This window comes from Leishmania donovani, chromosome 36 (assembly GCF_000227135.1).
Source record: "Leishmania donovani BPK282A1 complete genome, chromosome 36".
Lineage (NCBI taxonomy): Eukaryota > Euglenozoa > Kinetoplastea > Trypanosomatida > Trypanosomatidae > Leishmania > Leishmania donovani.
In genome coordinates, this window is record NC_018263.1 from 519,286 (window position 1) to 533,405 (window position 14,120).

The 14,120-nt window shown below is 58.5% G+C and overlaps 4 protein-coding genes across 4 annotated transcripts; all 4 read right to left on the reverse strand.

The window, feature by feature from the left end:
- Positions 1 to 1,657: 1,657 nt before the first annotated feature.
- Positions 1,658 to 3,010, reverse strand: LDBPK_361460 (hypothetical protein, conserved; the record flags this gene model as incomplete). The annotated part of the gene is made up of 1 exon (XM_003865213.1): positions 1,658 to 3,010. The coding sequence occupies one exon, from the start codon at positions 3,008 to 3,010 to the stop codon at positions 1,658 to 1,660; it is 1,353 nt and encodes a 450-aa protein (XP_003865261.1).
- A 1,562-nt stretch (positions 3,011 to 4,572) lies between these two features.
- On the reverse strand, positions 4,573 to 7,191 carry LDBPK_361470 (hypothetical protein, conserved; the record flags this gene model as incomplete). Its single annotated transcript, XM_003865214.1, has 1 exon — positions 4,573 to 7,191. One exon carries the CDS (start codon positions 7,189 to 7,191, stop codon positions 4,573 to 4,575), a length of 2,619 nt encoding a protein of 872 aa, XP_003865262.1.
- Positions 7,192 to 8,627: 1,436 nt separating this feature from the next.
- LDBPK_361480 (hypothetical protein, conserved) lies at positions 8,628 to 10,313 on the reverse strand (the record flags this gene model as incomplete). The annotated part of the gene is made up of 1 exon (XM_003865215.1): positions 8,628 to 10,313. One exon carries the CDS (start codon positions 10,311 to 10,313, stop codon positions 8,628 to 8,630), a length of 1,686 nt encoding a protein of 561 aa, XP_003865263.1.
- A 2,415-nt stretch (positions 10,314 to 12,728) lies between these two features.
- Positions 12,729 to 13,364, reverse strand: LDBPK_361490 (translation elongation factor 1-beta, putative; the record flags this gene model as incomplete). The annotated part of the gene is made up of 1 exon (XM_003865216.1): positions 12,729 to 13,364. The coding sequence occupies one exon, from the start codon at positions 13,362 to 13,364 to the stop codon at positions 12,729 to 12,731; it is 636 nt and encodes a 211-aa protein (XP_003865264.1).
- Between the last annotated feature and the right edge of the window lie 756 nt (positions 13,365 to 14,120).

A 14,120-nucleotide genomic window follows, 5' to 3' on the forward strand; every position in this document is an offset into this window, starting at 1 on the left:
AGGTCGAGAGAGTGAAACAGGAGAAGTGTGCATGTGCCGCATGTCACTGGTGCCAGGAAAAGCGGCAAAACAGCAACGAAACACAGAGCTGCAGTCGAGCAGCAACTGGGCGAGGAGAGCGCCAGTACGCCGAATATCTGTACTTCTGCTGGGCTACAAAGACAATCCGATGCACCGACGGGACTACGCCTGCCATCGCTACCGAAATGGTGCTTGTGCGTCACTCCTCGAATGCGTCGCATAGACTTGCCTTCGTGGTGAATGTTGCAACATGCAAAACTATACGACGAGGGCTGAAATCCCGCGACGCGCCGCGTTCTCTTCATGACGAGCCTCATACACCGCTTCGATTCCTGCCGTCTTCGCGGGCTTCCAGCAAGCTACGCGCGTCAGAGAACGAGTGCATATTCATATTCTGTCCGGCTAAGAGGCATACGGAGAAACGCTGAATTGCGCCACAGGACGGTGTCTACAACCACAGCACTCCTTCCCCCGCCCCTCCTCTCCTCCACGGAAAGGTAAATGGCCATTGCGAAAGCAAAGGGCGTCACGGGCGCTAAAAGCAAAACAAAAACAACAACAGCGAAAAAAAGAAAAAAAGTGGGAAGCATACAAAAGGGGAACAAAGAGAGAATGACAAGAGTGTCGTCGTCACGATTACTCCCACGTCACAGACAGACAGTGTAAGCCGGAGCACACGCGTCGTGGGGAGCGAGACACGACACGCCCTTCTGATCCCTTTCTCTGCTTACGTTTCCAAAAGAAGAATATACATCCTCCCCCTTCTCTCTCTTCTCTCCTCTCCGCCTCTGTCTCACAAGCGAAACGATAGAAAAAAAAAGTCGCCCTCCTTCACTAGTGCGATGTTATTAGGTCATTGTCAAAGCAGGTCACTCAATGCGGGTGGTACGGCCAAGGGAGGGAGGGGGGGGGGGGGCAGCGGAAAGCATTCGAGTCCGGAAATGGACCCACAAGCGCGGGGGCGAGAAGAAAAAGAGAAGCCGCATCGCCAACACCAGAATCAAACAAACACATATGGGCAGGAGGGGACACCGGTAAGTACCATGAGGGAGAACTCAAACAAAAAGGAAAAACAGAAGAAAAAAGGAAGCATATCAGTGGACCACATCACGGCACGTGATCGGTGAAAACCAAATGCCGAAGCTACATGTTTCCAGAGAAAGGGCCGCAGAGACGGTGGAGGCGGGAAAGGGATGGGGGGAGGGTGAGAAACGGGCCAGGGGCAAAAACGATGGTGGGGAGCGTCGGCTCGCGCGCGCAGTGCAGGAAACAGAGAGCGCGTCAACGCCATGGCCCGCATTCTTCTTCAGTGACCCGATGCGAGCTCTAAGGAAAAGGCAGAGAGCACAAAGGGGTGCTACTGATCGCCCTCCGCGCTCTGACGCTGCACCCTCAACAGCCAGCAGAACTTATCGAAGTGTGCTGCATCCTGCACGGGACTCCGGGCGCGAACGAAAAAAAAAACAGGGATACAACAGATACTGGCTTGCCCGTACCCCCTCCACTCCACAACTTCTCCCCCGCCCCTCAACACCGTAGATAGGGTCCGAGCGAAGCAATGGGATAAGAACAACATGCAGAACTATCACACCGTATGACGACAAACCCGCGGCGAGGAGAGGAGCAAGAGAGCGCATCAACCACTGCTCTTCCGCGCTTCACCTATGAGGTCACCGCGCAGCCGGCGAGCGATTTCGACGGTCACTGATTGCGCGGCGCCGGTGGCAGCCAATGCTGCGGAAGACGACGTGGCCGTCGAAGAGCTGTTGTTTTGCAGGAACGTGCTGAGCTGCTCTTGACGCGAGGCACGGTTGCGGGCAAGGAGCTTTTCACGCTGCTCTCGCATGTACTGGGCACGCTTTTCAAGCTCCTCGTTTGTGGGTGCCGGTGCCGGCGCCGGCGTTGCTGAGACGGCGGTACCGTGTGCCGGATGCGCCGGTGCGCTGGGAGTCGATTTAGAGACGCTTGCAGTCACTGTGGACGGAATAGCAGGCAAGGCAGCCTGGCGCTGACCAATGGAGGGCAACGCAGGTACGCTGACCGGCGCGGCCACAGGTGCGGACTCCGCAGCGGCCACCGACGCCGGCGCAGCGGCAACTTGCTGCGCCGGAAGAGGAAAAGGCGACTCAGGTGAATTGAAATCCGCCTTCTGCGGCTCGGCCTCCTCGCACCCCTTCTGCCCCGTCCCCGGCATTGCGAGGTCATGAATCGGCTGAAGTTGCGATTTCTTCTGCTTGTTAATGGATTCGACGTGATTCTGTCGGCAGTGCTCGCCGTCGGAGAGCTTCTGAGCGGGCTGCGTCTGCAGGGCAGCCTCCAGCTGCGCCTTCTCACGGTTTGCTTGGTGTTCGACAGCAGCCATTTGTAGATCTGCATCCTCCTGTATGCAAGCCTTCTTGTACGCCTGTACTTGCTGCTGTGCATGGTCATCCTGCAACGACACTTCGATGGCGCGTCGCAGCGCATCGTCCTCGTTTACGTCGCCGTTGAGGTCGATGGCGCGCTGCACGCGAGCCGGGGCCGGGGTTTCCTTCTCGACTTCCTCCGCTGACAGCGCTGCACCGCCGTCCCCGCATACCTTATCTGAAGAGAGAGCGGCGTTTGCCAGAATGTCAAGCTCCAAGTTGCGCTTCACCATCATGGTGTGAAAGCGCGAGAAGTTGTCCGCATTAAAGATCTGCTTCAGCAATTTCTTCGCAGCTTGTTGCTCGGACCGGCCCTCGGACGTCTGCGCACTCACCACGAGGGAGCTCTGCAGGGCCTCCACGGCCGTCTCCATCGACACCCCCAGCTCCATCAAGAAGCACGTCAGCAAGGAGTCGATGAGCTTCTTGAATTTGTTGTGCACCACCGTGTACTCCAACTGCATCTCTGACTCGTTACTGAAGATGCAGCAGTTATCGTCGACAAAGTTGTCGATCGGCGTCAGCCATATCGGCGACGCGGAAAACTGCACGAGGGCCTCCGTGATCCACCGGCTCTCCGTCATTGTGAGCGACACGATGTACGTACCGGCCTCCAAGCGCACTCGGTGCCACCACAGTGACCACGTCAAAGCCGTTGAACGACACCACACGACGATCGGAAGTTCTTTTCGATGTGAGTGAGAAGACAGGCGAAAAGAGGAAGTCCCAAGAGCGCGTCTCCTCCCTAGTCCTACTCGGGCAACGTTGTGGCTGACAACACACAACGCTCTGCGGCTTCCCCGCTGGCAAGTTCGCACGAAACCACAGCACACGTACGCAGCGTCTGACGTATACGCGGAGCCGAGCTCACCGCGTTCGTGTGAGACGAACTTATGAAAGTGGTGGCTAACGAAGATGAGTTTGAGGTGTCGTGTAGACGTGCGAGCAGCCGACTAACGAGACAGAACAGCGAAACGGAAAGAACAACAAAAAAAACGCGAGAGAACCGAGGAGAGGGGGGGAGCATACACGCGTGATGAGGTGGTCGGCAGTGTACAGTACCGGCACAAGAGAGGCGGCGGGGGAGGGCGAAGAGCGAAAAATGCGTCACACCGCGTGAGGGAAGGATGGAAAGGAGGCCAACGGAAAGCGTCGGAAGCCAGAGCACCGGCAAATTTCGAAATACGTGCCAAGACAAAGGGGCTTTGAGCGCTCCCGCTGTGCAGTATGTACCTCAGGGATGATTCTGGTACGGATTCGGGTAGTGACAGAGACGTACGATATGCAGGCAATATCGGATTGTAGAAGAAACAGCGTAAGACGGGCTGCACGACTCTCTAAACGTACAGAAGGCGACAAACAACCACGTGAGCAACGGAGATAAAAGGAGGGCAGAGGGTGTGTTGTGATAGCATTGAATGGCATCGAGGTAAGCGTGAGTAGAGTTACAGGTGCACTGTGAGGGAATCAGCACGCGGGAATGCTGCATGTACCACCTGCTCTTCTAAACGTATGACAACCAGCAGCTTTTTTTTTCCATCAGCACTTGGGCCGTCACTCCTGTTTTCGTTGTTTTTCTTTACTTCATGCGAGCGCGTGTGTCTGTGAAGAGCCGGTTGGCAGCCAAGGGTGACTATTCGTGTGCTCGGGGAAGAAGGAAACGGCTTCAACCACAAGGGCGTGACAATTGAATGGGATGGGAGAAACAGGCGTGGTCCGATAAGCCGACACCCCTGGCCTCTACCAAATTTCCACCCCCCTCCCACCCGCAGCCCGCCCCCCCCCCCAGACACACATACACACACCTTTCACTTACGTGTGTATGCGCGCATGCGCTAAGTAGTGTGACCTGCGCACACTGCCGGCGCAGACAGTGAAGAGGCTCACCCGCGCATGACAGTGGGTGAAAGAGAGTCAGACACGAGGAAGGGAACGGGGAGTTCAGCAGTCAATATGGGGCTAGAAACAACAAAGGCATGAAAAACGCACGCCCACACAATGCCAGCGTTGTTCTCTTATCCCCCCTCCACCCACCCCGGACCCCCCCCCCGAAAAAAGGAAAAGAAAACATCACAACACAAATGACCCCGCACGGGAACCTTAGTGAGAACCGGTTTGGGTTTCTTGCTCCTCAGTGTCGCAGCCGCTAAGCTGTGACGACGTCGTCATCGCTGTCGTCAGGAACTTCATCTGCCTCTGACTCATCGCATGCCTCTGCCAACTCAGGAGTGTCCGCCAAGAGGGTGATGTTGCTCTCCCATCTCGAAAAGCAGTCTGCCAAGGATGCACTGCAATACGTACACTTCTCCTGGATGTCTATCGGCGTATCACGAAAGCACCTCGGACACGTCGCCGTTGTGCTAAGTGACTCCAGACGTCGTCGTGCACCGCACTCGGGGCACTCCGTCACACGCGAGCGATTGAAAAGACCACACTCGCACTTCCACCTGGATGGATAATGTGTCGCCGTTGGTGCCCGTTGTGCGTTGCACTTGGGGCAGTGCGTGCGGACAGGGATTTCGCCTCCCGAAAAGACGGGTGTTGTGCACACCTCGCACAGCCACACCTCTTCCTGCAGGTCGAATTGCCGTATCGCGCGGCACCCTTCGCAGCGCAACGCGTTTCGAGTGCGGTGGCCGTGGCCACAGGCATCGCACGTCCACTCCACATCACGCAGACGAGCGCGGCAGCGGTAGCACGCAGTCTTCTCAAAGTGGTTCGGGGCGCTGCACACAGCGCATGAGATGCTCGTGCTCAGCGCGCTGTCGTCCGAGACAGTGGTACCTCTCTCCGCCGTCTCGCACGGTGTGCGTGGTAGGCCGCACTGCAAACACACTGCGTTTGCGGCATCGTTACCCCACTCGCACTCCTGGCATGTCCACGGACAAACACTCTCCCGTCGCTCATTGCACCCCAGGCACAAACTACGGTCGTTTCGGTTGGTGCTGCAGCAGTGATCACACAGCCAATACCCGTAGGGGACCTCCCGTCTGTGTCCGCAGCACTGGTGCTGCGTCACGCGCAGCAGCTTCCGGCAATATGGGCACTGCCAGTCTCCCTCAGCAGTTGCTGGCATAATCATCACATCAACTACGTCCTTGAGCGCCGCAGGATCGCTGGAGACGGCGGACGACGTCACATCGGTGCTCGGCGAACTGGCAGAGGCCGGCATCACAGCGAGCTCTTTCTTGTTCCTGAGCCGCATGGCATCGCGTGACTCGAGGCAAATGTCGCAGAAGGTGACGTTGCGGCGATGCGCCACGTTGCAGGTGAAGCACCACCACGCGTTGTCGGGAAGTTTCACCGCCACCCGAGGCTGTTTATCGTCCGCGTGCACCGGTGAGAATGGTGGCGATGGAGAGAGCGAGGATGGCTCTTGAGTGTCATGGCGCAACCCCCTCGCTGTCGCTGCGGTCCCTGAAGTACGCGCGGCTTCCAAGAGCTCGGTCGCCTGGGCGACGGTCTTCGAGTGCAGCATCCCTGCAGAGTCAGCAGCAAGGGCCACGTTGATGGTGTCACCAAGTGCGCTCTCTGAAAGCGGCGGCGTAGGCAGGGTCGCCTCCTCCGCGCCGGGGCGCTTTTCCCTCGCTAGCAGAAGGGATTCCGTGGGTGCCATGCAGGCGGCGCAAAGCTCCCACCGGACGTCATTCCAGCCGCGACAAGCCGTGCATCGCACAACAGAGTTCGAGTACCTCTGCCGTCGTTCACGACCGCAGCCACGGCACTTCACCGCAAACACGCTGTTTTGTACGCCTGCGTCGCAGCAATGGCACGTCCACGCCAATGGACGGTCCGCGAAGCATGAAGGGCATTGCGTCGCTGCTCGAGGGCAGAAATGGTCGCAGGCTGGGCACACCCAATCCTGGACACCGCCGAAAGACGCGCGACACTGGTCGCAAATGAACTTTTCCCGCTGCGCCCTGGCGACACCGGCTCGGTCTGCGTGTGGCTGCGCGGAAGCGCCGGTTTGACGATTGGTGTGAGAGCAGTTCTGGCATACCCACGCAGTGGGCGCGATGGCGACGTGGCGTAACGGCGGGAACGCAGACCGGTACGAGGTCACCGCTGGCGCCTCACACTTGCGGCACGTCGCAGAAGACGAGGTCAGTGAGTTGTACGTGTGGCAGGCACAGCATAACCACTCCAGCGCACGCAGCAGGTAATCGCCGCGCTTCCCTCGACGGATGGTGGCAAACGGCTCCGCCGCTGCATTTGGCGCCCGCGAATCGGTCACGGATGCGGCTGCTTCATCGACCCGCACAGGCGACCCGGAAATCTCTCGGCCCCCGAGACCATCTTGCACGTGTGCTGACATCCCTGAACGAGGCGCCACGCCAGGAGGCGGTTGCGGGCGCCCGCCGCCCAAAGTCTGTACCTCCGTGCCGAGTGTGTCGCCCGCGCCTCCTCCTTCGGTGGCAGGAGTGTCGCATTGTGAGGGGCGGCAGCTTCTGCTCTCCGTGCCGGCAGTTGTGCTGTGCGATTGTTCGTCGCCACCTGCCACATCCTCGCAGCTCTTAGCGAGCGAAGATGTAGATGCGGGGTGAAAGGCATCCTGTATCAACATGCGAACAAGCATGTCCTCCTGTGCCGGTGACTGATGCGCACTTGCATCGGACGGCCTTGAATTGTAGTCGCGATTCCATCGCCACGGAACCGAAAGAGTCTGAAGGCGATGACGGCGAAGGAGAGGCGGGATCGCTGGTGGTGCTCTCAAGGTGGCACGCAGAAGCGCTGAGTGTTGGTACAGCGACTGGGGAGCCTGCATCGGTGCAGCGAGCAGCAGGTCGATAGACCTCCTTGTCCCTGTTCCTTTTTCTCTGCGCCAAGCTAAGTGGGTCGCTTTCACAGCAGGCAGCGTATGCGGACGTATCGCTGGCCCGCAGGCGCGCTAGGCGATTCTGATGGCAGTGGAGACAACGGGTCAGTGTCCGGCATGGCCACGCGCGGTGGTCATCGAAGGGGTCGATGCAGAAGGGAGGGGAAGAGTGAATCGACAAGATAAGTTCACAACACCTTTCGCGGTCAGAAGGGGCGGGAGGGCGGAGCAGAGAGGTAGAGGTGCATCCCATCAGTCACCAGGATCCCTCGTCACGACAGCGAGCAAAGCGGGAGAGCGGGACCGTCACTGCTCGCGCGGGCATACACACACACACACACACAGAGATATGTTTCGCTTGCTCTTGGCCTGATGCGCATCGTCAAGCATAACACAGCAGCGAGCTCCAAGCACGTGCATGGCTTGAAGATGAAGTTTGCACCCTACTGCATGCTACCAGAGTGCTGCCCTTGCAGCTACGATCAAAGACCATGGCGCTGGCTTGATGTGCCACAGCCGTTCGCTTGTTTGTCTTCCTCGCCTTTCAGAAGGGTGTGGCCCCTTCGGCCTCAGCAAAGGAAGACAAAGGCCGGCAAACGAAAGCACCACAGGTGCGCACACGGACGCGCACGCACCCAGAAAAGCATTTTGACCGCATCACAGGACATGCTTCCCTTCTCGTCTGCGTGCAGCACTACACGCGTCACATAGCAGGGCCGCTTTGCTCCTGCTGCCTTCGTAAAAGGACGGCGGTATATCGCTTAGATGGAGCGTCGGGCACGAAGCACACGCTCAGGGGTGTTGGTATCCGACGTTCCCCGCTCCGTGTAGACCTCCTCTCCCACTCCTCGCACCTCCCCAGAAAACAAACACGAAGGAGGAGGTTCGCACGCCCTACTTTCCCAGCGTTGCTTGCCTTTGTCTGCAACGCCACCTGCGCAGAGACGCGGTCGACCACGCGCAGTGGTAGTGGTCGTGGTGGTGGTGGGAAGGGCAAGTCTGTATGCTTTCACGTCGTCTGCGCGCTGCTTCCAAGGGCGCGGTGGGGCGATGGGGGAGAGGAGCGGGAGGGGTCTGAAGAGCTTGTAAGTTCCAAATCGAATACACAACAACGAGCGCCCCTGTGGCACTCTCCATAAGGCCGCTGCCGCCTTGCGTGTTGTCATCATATCTTGTCCTCCTCTTCTCCTTTGTCCCCCCCCCCACCCCGGGGTCAGCGGCGAAGACGGAAGACGAATCTCTTCGTGGCCGGAAAGCCAAAAGTGTCTCTGCGGAGTAGCGGTCGTGCAGTCGCGTCATCTGCGCCTCATCGGGGTGCAGCAATGCCGCACATCGCAACATGCGGGAACATAGAGACAGAAGAGTACACGGCGAGGGCGCCTTTCCTACAGCTTCACAGGCTTGCGTACACTGCTGCTTCGAGTGGCCGGAAGGGCATGCTTGCGAGCGCCGCAGCGGTAACACTCGAGGCGATTCCTGAAGTTCTTTGAGTAGCACTTCGCGCACAACCAGTCTCCCGCCGACTTCCACGACGCGTTCATGGCTCCCTCGGCAGACTTCGTGTTCGCGCCCTCCTGGAAGCCCTCGCGCTCGTATTGCGGCGACAGCGCCTGGCTAGACCATTCCTCTGCCCGCTCCGAGGTACGGCCACACTTCCAGCAGTCGTGGCGCGTGCGGAAGTTGCTCGCCTGACAGTAGGCGCACATCCAGTTATTATGCTGCACTGGTGCAGCAACGGCGGCAGCGCCGGGACTGTCCGTCCCTCCCCAGCCTGCGGCGCTGAACGGGTCGGCAACCCCTTGGTCCGGTACTGCGGGACGCGGCGAAGTGCACTGGAAGCACTCCGTACGACGAGAAAAGTTCAAGGCGTTGCATGTCGAGCAGTACCACTCCCCACGAGCCCTATTCCCTTGCGGAACGTAACCACCAACATGGTCACCACCGCCTCGTTCTAATTCGCGAACCGTCCGGGGCTCAGCGGCCGGGCGATCCATGCCGCAGCCGCGGCACGCCTTGTCATAGATGCTCGTCGTCCCCTGACACGCACTGCAGGTCCAACAAACCGGAATGCGGTTTTTGCAATAGAAGCAGCGCGAGCGCGCCAGGTGGTTCAAGGACGCGCATAGCGGGCACTCCCACTCCGCGGGGGTAATGTGCGTACCACACCTTAAACAGCTCTCTTCGTCGCCAGGGTTGATGTGGCCACAGCTGGAGTTGCGGCACATCCAGTCAAACCCAGGCGGACCTTCCGGCGCCGTCGCCCCCTCCAAGACTGTCTGCAAGGCTGGGTGGACTTTTCTTCGTTGATGCAGCGGTGAATGCCGCGTTTCCGGTACGCCTCCGGCCACAAAGGGCGCCACAGCTGACAGCTTGAGCACACGTCCCGTGATCGGCGCCTCGCTGCCGGGGTGGATGGCGCGCAGCGTTGGATCCAAGGCCTCCGCCCCTTCTAGCGGATTCATAAACTGCTCGTCTGCCTCCGTGTACGAAACGGAGTCAAAGTGTTCCTGCTGCTGCTGAAGCATCAAGGTTTTCTCCGTTGCACGGCGCAGGATCTCCTCCTCCGCAACGCTGTGTGGTGCCATATCGTATCCACAGAATCCACAACGACTGTTGTCCTCTATCTCGTCTACGCGATTGTTTTCGTGACAGACAGCACACATCCAGAACTCCTTGCTCTTGTCGATCGCATCCGCGCATTTCTTGCACTTCCGCACACCGGCGTAGTTGATGGTACTGCAACCCACGCACTTCCACCCTAGCAGCTGCGGCTTCTCTGTTCCACAAGACTCGCACTCTTTGCGTATTCCTTGGTTCACGGCGCGGCAGGACTCCTTCGCGCACATCCACGGGCGCAGACTCCTCGACTTCCACGACTGCCGCAGCGATCGCGTCAGCGTTGTGTAGGGGCGCGCTGAATCTGCCCGCGCAGACCTTGTACCACAACCTCGGGAGAAGTGGGAGGAGCACCAAGAAGCAACCAAACTGACACGCCACAAAGGAGTCCACGGATAGCAAACAGCCGCCGCTTGCACCACTCGCTGTGTAATGGTACCGACTGCGGGGCGCATCTTCTGTTTTTTTTTTCTAGTTTTTTTTTTTCTGAGCCGCTTGAAGACAGCACGCGGGATGCGAGCGAGAGACCCGTGATCCGCAGAAGAGAAGCGAGAAGGGAACAAAAAGAGGGTTTCGAGGGCATGTGGGGCAGAGATGAGTGTGCGTCTGTGTGGCAGAGGGCGGGGCTACGCCACAAAGCGACGCTCCTCTCCGCCACCCTAATCAAGAAAGCTGCCTGGGTGGCCTATGCACACACACACACAGCCAATGAGCATTTTGCCGAGCGAGTGAGAGTGCAACGCTGCACGTCCCCCGATAACGCAAAAGGGGGTATGGCGGACACAGCGCGATGCACCACATCCACTGAACGTGCTCCCTCTTCCCCTTCTCCTCCCCCGACTGCTGAGCGAGGAGGAGGTTCCGTTTGTCTCTGGTACTACGAGACGGAGAAAACTGGAACGGGTACGGGAAACTCCAAGGACAGGAAATAGTACATCGAATGCCGTTGCCGGCATATCTTGCCTACTTACTTTCCTCTTCACACTGCTGAGGCACGAGTGCTTTCTCTTCCTTTTTTTTTTCGTTTGGGGCGAGGGTCGCGGAAAGCTCTCGAACGCGCAGAGGAGAACGTAAAAGGGGGGCTAGGCAGGCTGTATGTCAGACGAACGTGCTAGCCCAGTGTGGGCCTTCAGCTGCTGGACAAAACCGCAAGGGTCGACCACAGCGATGTGCGAGAACAGCAAGAGCGGAAGATGGAAAATCGGGCGAAAAGCACTTCATCTGTTCTCTTTGTGACACGTGCTAGCCTGTCGCTGTGGCCCACTACCGCAGAAAGCACACACACAAGCACATCCCAAGGCCGTCGGCTGTCACACGTCAACACCTTCTGCGCGCACACGAGCGATGCCGGAAAGCTACACCTGTAAGGCGACGGCCGCTCTGGCGTTACCGGCACACGCTGCTCGAAGCAACCTGCGCAGTCTCGTTGCCTCCCATGCGTTCTCGAGCATGCATTGTGGATTCTCTTTGTCTTTGCTCATTACAGTGTGTACCTTTATGTATGTATATGCATATATGTATATATACATATATACGCAGAACCTCTTTTACAGGTACGTTTGCTCCAGTGTTTCTCATTTTTTTTTCACTTATGTTTAGCACATCGCGCCACCAAAACAGCTGCCGGTGTGGATCGTTAGGTGTCTACCTGCGCTTGTGAGGGGAAGGGGTGGGGGAAGAAGGGAGCGGGGGGAGGGGGGTGGACGCACACGTCCACTTCCGCTGTTCCCTCCCTTCTGTTTCTGTGTTCGCTCCCTTCGTTGTTTGCTTTTTTCGCTTTCCAAGAGTAGCCGCAGGGAGAGCGTACAGGCGCGCTCAGGGACGCACCTGTGGGGAGGTCCAAAAAAGCGCTCGCTTGAGCTACTCTCGTCAAGGACAGCACCGACCTCGAACACGAGGGCCATCATTGGAAACTAAGAGCGCTGGCACTCACACCCGCTACACGGCATTGCATCACGCACATTCACAAACAAACACACACACATCAGCACGAAACACCCGGAGAGCGGCACCACACTGGCCGATCCCTGTTTGATTGAGGCGAGACAACATCTAAAGATAATCAAAGGACGACGACCTCTTTGTGTGCGGTGCCTGCGTGTGTGCCGCTGATAATCGCGTCGGCAAGTCTTCCTTCCGTCTGCCGTCACTCAGAAATCTTTCTTTTTGCTTCGCTGCACATGACCCTCTTTGCGGCTTTGTGACTCCTGGAGGGGGGGAGGGCGGCGGCGGCAGAGCATGAGTCGTGGCCAGCGATCGGAGTCAACGCGCCACACTCCCTCCGCTCGTCCACTGCCAGCGGCGGCGGCAAATAAAAAGACCGACAAGAAAACGAAGACAGCAAAGAACACGTGACATGGCGCATGCTCGGGAAACGGGTAGAAGGCGGGGCTGAGGGAAGCAGCGGTGCGTGCGTAGCGTCTCAAGCGACAGACAGGCACCGAGGGGAGCACCGGCGAGTCGCTACGGTCAGCACAGGATCGTTGAGGCAGGGAGGAAAGCACGGTAGAGAAGCAGGGAGAACAGGGAGTACGAGCCACAAGGAAGCGCGTCGCTCAGCCCCTCACGCCTCAAGGAGGCAAATGGCGCGCTGTACGTGAAGCCCACCAGGTTCCTTCCAGCGTTACGCAGGTCGAAAACGGCACATAAGCACTGAGCTGCATGCTCCGCCGCAGCGAACTTCCCAACGTCTTTGCCCCTTCTCCGACAGCCGGCATACGTCCCTTTTGGTCCTGCCGCAAAGATTGCCGCACGCCTCACGGCACCGCATTCCTCTGCGTGGCACTCGACCGTCCCTTTCAGATTATCGTTGTTCGCTGAGTGGGAACGGCAGCAAGGGATTCGAGTTGCGCAGCAAACACACGCTCCCCTTAAATCTTGTTCCAGGCGACGATATCCATCGACTGCACCTCATCCTCGAAGCCCATGATCATCTCCTCCAGGTCGTCGCCGGACACCTTGTCGTCCTCAATGACGATCAGCTGCTGCAGCTTCTTCACGCCAAACGCAACGGGCACCAGCTTGTGGTCACCCCAGATCAGGCCGTCGCGCTGGATCGCGTGCAGCTTCTGCGCGAGCGCCTCCAGGTCGATCGTGTCGTCCCACGCCTTGATATCGAACAGGATCGACGACTTCGCAATCACATCCTTCTTCGCCTTCTTCTTCTCCGCGTCCTTCGCCTTCTTCGCCTCCAGCGCCGCCTTCTCCTCCTCCGTCGTCTCGCCGAACAGGTCGATGTCGTCCTCCTCCTCGGCGGCAGCGGCAGCGGCAGGAGCCGGGGCGGCGGCCTTCTTTGCGGACTCAGTCGCCTTCTTCTCGGTACCGGCGTTGAGTATCTCATCGCGCTCGGCCTGGTAGTAGGAGGCCATGCGGGCCACCCACTGGATCACGTTCACGTTACTGCCGAACATCTCGTTGAAGATGCGGGCATCCTCGGAGCTAGGGGAGAAGCCCGACACGAACGGCTGCGCGTTCAGACGGCCGTTGACTTCCTTGAGGGTGGACATGGTACTGGAATGTGTTGAAAACGAAAAACAAAGGGAACAAATGCTTAGAGAAAGGGCTATGGAGCGGGAGTGAGGAGCGAGAGAAGTCGAGAGAAACTGTGGTCAGCTGTTTTTTTTTTACCGCGTTCGGGGTACAGTCGTGTGGGGCGCCGGGGCGTCAAGGGAAGATACGACCGTTTGAGGACGTATGAGAGAAGCGATAGTGGCCGTGATTGGAATCGTCCAACGGCATTGATGCATGTCGCACACGTGATAGGGGGTGGGATCAGCCATCGTGTAGATGAGGGGGGAGGCGCACACGACGTTTTGGCGGGGCACAACGTAAAGAGGAATCGATGGTGCCAAAAAAAATATGGAGATAAGTGTGTGGGTACAGAGGTGCAGATGAGTGCTGAGAGACTCACACTTGGGAACTATGTGGCATTATGCAGGGTGGAGAAGACGGACGTGCATACGGCGCCTGTTCTCTTCTTCCTGTTCCACCCCTTCTCTCACTCTAGAGAGAGAGAGCACGCAAGCGCAAGCGCGAGCTAGTGACGCCCTCCGGCACAGAGGCAGGCGTAACGGCCCCGATGAGGGCTGGCCAGCAGCGTCCGCTCTCCACATGCACAGACGGCTGTGGACTGTTTCTTTCTGCTTTTCGCCTCGTAGGTAGATGGGAAGCGCCTGACCACGCGTCAAGAGCGGAGATGCTGGCAACGCACGGTCGTCAAGGAAGAGCTGCCGATGCGGTGTTCTAGACCGAAAATGGGCCAT